Source organism: Balaenoptera musculus, chromosome 2, assembly GCF_009873245.2.
Source record: "Balaenoptera musculus isolate JJ_BM4_2016_0621 chromosome 2, mBalMus1.pri.v3, whole genome shotgun sequence".
Classification (NCBI taxonomy): domain Eukaryota; kingdom Metazoa; phylum Chordata; class Mammalia; order Artiodactyla; family Balaenopteridae; genus Balaenoptera; species Balaenoptera musculus.
Genome location: NC_045786.1, coordinates 137881886 through 137887428, shown reverse-complemented (window position 1 = coordinate 137887428; position 5543 = coordinate 137881886). Strand labels below are relative to the sequence as shown.

Sequence of the window (5543 nt, the reverse complement as noted above, 5' to 3'; positions counted from 1 at the left end):
TTAAATTCACTCACTACGAGGTGCCTATTAGAGTGGAGGTTAGACCAGAGGGAATTTGTAGCAAGTAGGACACATTCTTATGAATGGCCACCAAGTCAGGTGTGAGGGTTCACATCTGCATATCCAAGTTTTGTGGTGGGCTGGGTTAGTAGCAATATGTATGGGGCATAACAATTATTGTTTATTTACCTCCCCCCTCCATTCCCCATCCATGACATTGGAAATATAATTGTGAGCAAGGCATGTAACATAATTCCAAATACCCTGATCTGAATGAAAAGAATTTGTGTATATTCCTGTATTATGTTAGGATATGCATTACTTTTGGTGTTACTCATATTCTGTGTTCATTTTGAAGAGACAATTGGGACAAACTTCTTTCACCCACAAGTCAAGTCCAGCAGGTGGAATACCATAAGGAAAAGCCTGAGGATGCCCTTGGAGGGTTGGATGTCTAGTGAGCTCAGTGGGTCCATGGAATCCATACTGGAGCCACTTGGAGGAAACTTTGGGCATTTGTGTTGGAGTTTGTGGGCATTTACAATTTCTTGGCTCATTTCTCCTGAAATGCTAAGAGCGATGTCCCTTTGATAGCGACCAACACATTGATGGCAGTCCCATGGAGGCAGCTGGATCTGTTAATAAACTCTCTTTCCTCTCCCTCTCGGGGAACAGTATGAGGCTGGCATACTTCTTCCTTGGCCCCGCGGCCCTCCTCCTCCTGGCTGGCTGTGGCTGTGTCCTCAGCACCTCCGGCGGGAACCTGCGCACGTTTGTGGGCTGTGCGGTGAGAGAGTTTACTTTCCTGGCCAAGAAGCCAGGCTGCAGGGGACTTCGGATCACCACGGATGCCTGCTGGGGCCGCTGTGAAACCTGGGAGGTGAGTCCCAAGACAGGCCTAGGTGGCAATGCCTTCAGGGCCAGCCCCTTGGCCTGATTCTTAAGTATTCACTTTTTAATCAAATGAGATAGAGCTGGGGTATCTACATTTTCCTGTGGATCAAACAAAGAAACAAAAAACAACTACATGGTATCCTCCAAAAATAATCTGAAAGAAACAAGATACTGCCCTTCTAACAAAGCATTGATAAAATTAATAATTTGATTGACACAGGGTTGTCTATTGGGGAATCATCTCTGGGAGGTCAAGATGTGCTATCTTTCTACCCATTTTATAGATGACATGGAAGAATTCAATTGGTGGCTGACTGCAGAGTCATGTAGGGAGTCAGTGGAAAGTTCGGAGTAAATTCTTGGTGCAAGCTTGTAACCCAAACTCTTCCCTGTATTCCTCCACCAGTGAAAAAGCCAGCCAGTTACCGAGAGGCCCTAAGCTAAATAGCAGGCGAGGGCGGGTCCTCAGCCCCTCCTTCAGCGCCTCATCCACAGCCCTACTCTCTTCCCACCCCCTAGAGTAGTTCCTGGGGCCCCTCAGGGATTATCACTGACAGATCCGTTAAGGCCCTTCATATACTATTATATCCAGCTTTTAAAGAGACAATACATTTAACATGGGATAAAAATCTCAAAATTAGAACCCTGCTGGGCTGAGAGGAGATGTTTGAGGTGTGAGGAGAAACAGGGCCTTTCAGCATCCCATCAGATCACACCATACAGTGACTGCTGCCTCTTCCCACTAGGGCTGGAGTCGGCTCCTAATGAAGCACTAGATCTGATTTTGTCACCCTGACTCCAAAAACTGTTAATGACCACCAAGTACTGCAAATTCAATAACCAACTTTTAAGGTCCTCAGCAATATGGCATCTGCCTATTTCCCCAGTGACTACACATATTCTTAGTTCTGCCTAAGAGATTGGATTCTTTTTTTTTTAAACATCTTTATTGGAGTATTGGAGCTTTACAATGGTGTGTTAGTTTCTGCTGTATAACAAAGTGAATCAGCTATATGCAAATGTATACCCCTATATCCCCTCCCTCTTGCGTCTCCCTGCCACCTTCCCTATCCCACGCCTCTAGGTGGTCACAAAGCGCTGAGCTCACCTCCCTGTGCTATGCGGCTGCTTCCCACTAGCTATCTATTTTTCATTTGGTAGTGTATATATGTCCATGCTACTCTCTCACTTCGTCCCAGCTTACCCTTCCCCCTCCCCGTGTCCTCAAGTCCATTCTCTACGTCTGCGAAGAGACTGGATTTTAAAGGTTTTATTCGATGCTCCTCATGAAATCATACTTTTGGTCCTTTTCTCATATTCCTGCTCGTGTTTATTCCTCAGTGCCTGTCTCCAGTGCCCACTCCTCTAAGCCTTTTCTGACTCTCTGCTCAATCTATGGCCATCATCTACTTTTTGTCTTACTTCCTCCCCACTCCCCACAGTAGGTTTTAAGTTTTTTGCCGGTAGAGGTTCATTCTTGTGCCTTTCACAGCTCTTGTCAAATGACGTGTACAAACAAGGCATTCGATAAATGTTGAACTATAAGGGATGGATCCCCTCCTGGAGTCATACATCCTCTCGCCTAACTGAGCCAACTTAGAAGTCCACAAGCACCATGAGAAGACACTGCCATTAGGAAAAGTATCCTTCTATTCAGGGACTCAGAGAGCAACCTGCTGTCACTTGGATAAAATTATGGCCCCGTGATTGGAATTGGATTATGGTGATGAAACCTCTAACTTAAATGAAATGACCCCACCAAGTTCGCTTCATTTTTTTCCCATCATCTGGGGGCTTGAGACCTAACAGTGAGATGAAAATTCGGTTGTTGCAGATACTGTGGCTGTCACATGACATCAAACTTATGCGGGAAACTTTCTTGTATTCAGGGCGTGGTCTGGCAGTGCCTTCCCCTGCTCACAGCTGTGTCAGGCTATTTGGAGCTCTCTGTGGGCCAGAATCTCAAGTTACCATTTCCCCTTAATTCAACCCATCTTCTCTTGCCCTTATAAATCAGTGAACGGCTTTAATTGGGTAATGGTCACCCTCAGGAGGTTAGGGACTCTGCTCTCACTGGAGAAATGGAAGCACTGAGACTATGAAAGAGCCAGATTCTCCTTAATGTCAGCCAGCTTTTATTTATGCCTTTACTGTGCTCTGAAAAGGGAGGTTACATCTAGAAAATAAATAAAAGAATGAGATTTAGTTTCCCCACCATCTGAAAGTTTCCGAGATACAAAGCACTTATTTTTGGTAATTTGGGAAGCCTGTCTGAAAATAAGGGTGTTCATGACGACAAAGTGGCTGGATTTACTTTGAAGGTGGAACTATTGCTGAAAATAGCCTTTGTTCCTGGTCTGGGTTTAGGGTTACCAGAGTTAGCAAAAAACCCTACCAAACCAAGCCAGGAGGCCACTTAAATTTGAATGTCACATAAACAACTGTTTTTTTCTTTTTGATATAAATCTGTCCCATGCAATATTTGGGACATACTTATGCTAAAAAAAAAATAGTTGTTTATTTGATATTCAAATTTTACTGGGCATCCTGTATTTTATCTGGCAATGTTGCCTGGGATTCCAGACTACTGAGGGTAAGAGGACATGAAGTGAACTGAGAAGGGGTAAAATGTTACCTGAGAAATAGGAGGAAGAAGTGCATATTGAGTTCAACTCTTCTACATGGTCCTTGACAGAGGCAAAGCCATTATTTCCATGACATGCATGTAAGAACTTCATCCTGGGCCTCCATTAAACATATTTCATTTGCCCAGGACAAGTGAAGCTGTTGTCCTCTGAAAGCTTGTTGGTTGTTATTTTTATTATTATTGAATACTTCCTTGCTCTTATAATTGCTCTGATAAGAACAATAGATTACATTTACTCAACACTTACTTGGTGCTCGGCAGGTATTACATACACCATCTTCCCTTATCTCCACAACAAGGCTGGGAGGTAGGTATTTTGTTTTACAGTTGAGGAATCTGAGGCTTCAAGAAGTTAAGTGGATTTTCCAAGGTCTCCAGCAAGTGGCAGAACAGGGATTCAAGCTCAGTGTCTCTGACTGCAGGGTTTGAGATTTTAACTACTACTTCGTGCTGGTTTCCTGATCTATATGCTCTGTTTATCAAAATGAACTTTGGATGCACGATTTCTAAAAGGTGAAGGAAGAACGTGAATCCCTCGATTATCAGAACCAGCGCACAGGGCATTCAGGAACCTGCCTTGCTCTGTTTTCTTTCACTGATTCAACAAATAATTGTTGAGAACCTCCAGGGTGCCAGGTATCTCTAGGGAGTAGAGGCACAGCAGCGAGTAAAACGGGCAAAAATCCCTGTCTTAATGCAGTTTTCTTTCTAGAGTGGGAAAAATACAACACAAATAAATAAAATGTATAATATGTCACAGGGTGTTGACAAGTGCTACGGAGAAAAATAAAGCAGGAAGAGGGAGAGGAAGTGGCAGCGTGGAAGGGGAAACGTGGCAACTTTAAATAGGACGGTCAGGAAAGGCTTTCCTGGGAGGGTGACGTTTGAACAAAAACCTAAGGTTGAAGAAGAAGTGAATCACAAGGGAGACGAGCGTTCCAGGCAGAGGGACCAGCACGGGCAAAGGTCCTGGGGTGGCACTGTTCCTGGTGGGTTTGGGGAAAAAGCAGGAGACTATTGCGGCTGGAGCAGAGTGAGGAAACCAGCAAGACGGGGTCACTGGGGACATGTCAGAGGTGAAGGTGCAGGGAAGATGATGTAGGGTCTTGAGGGTGAGTGTAAGATCTTTGACTTTTGCTCCGAATGAGATAGGAAATCATAGAGGCTTTGAGCAGAGGGGAGATAGGATCTTACATTTTAAAAGGATCTCTTGGGGTTGCCCTGTCATAAATAGACTATAGGGGGTAAAAGAAGAAGTGAGGGGACCAGTTAGAAGGCTTTTGCAATGATCAAGACTATTCATTTGCTAAATATTTATTTAGTACCTACTCTGTGCCATGGGCTCTTCTGGCAGTTCAGGATACGTGAGTGAACAAAACCACCTTCCTGCTTTCAGGAATTTGCTTTCTACTGGGAGGAAACATATTAACGAGTAAAGAAATGAATAACAAGCTAGTCTCTGATAGTGATAAATGGTACCAAGAAAATGAAACACGATGCTGTGTTCTAATGAGTTTTCTGTTTTCTACCTGTGGGGACAGAAGCCCATTCTGGAACCCCCCTACATTGAAGCCCATCATCGAGTCTGTACCTACAATGAGACCAAACAGGTGACGGTCAAGCTGCCCAACTGTGCCCCGGGAGTCGATCCCTTCTACACCTACCCCGTGGCTGTCCGCTGTGACTGTGGGGCCTGCTCCACTGCCACCACGGAGTGTGAGACCATCTGAAGCTGGGCGACCCTCAGAACACAGCTGGCGGCCTGCAGCCTCACGGACCCACCTGCATGGGCAGCACAAGCAGCTATACACCCCCCCCACCCCCCCCACACCCCCGCACTCAAGGACTGTTTAATTTCGACCCTACTTGTGGAGGAGGTTACCTGTCTCCCTTACCCGCCCTCAGGCGCAAGGCCGAGGCAGCATACTTATGCTAAAAACGCAAAACAACATTTGTGCCTTCGCTAAAATAAATTCTCTGGTCCACACGCTGCAAATTAATT

The 5543-nt window shown here is 45.1% G+C and overlaps 1 protein-coding gene across 1 annotated transcript; it reads left to right on the top strand.

Moving 5' to 3' along the window:
• The first annotated feature begins 676 nt into the window (after positions 1-676).
• On the top strand, positions 677-5271 carry GPHB5 (glycoprotein hormone subunit beta 5). Its single transcript, XM_036841454.1, has 2 exons — positions 677-880; positions 5083-5271. Exons 1-2 carry the CDS (start codon positions 677-679, stop codon positions 5269-5271), a joined length of 393 nt encoding a protein of 130 aa, XP_036697349.1.
• Positions 5272-5543: the final 272 nt, after the last annotated feature.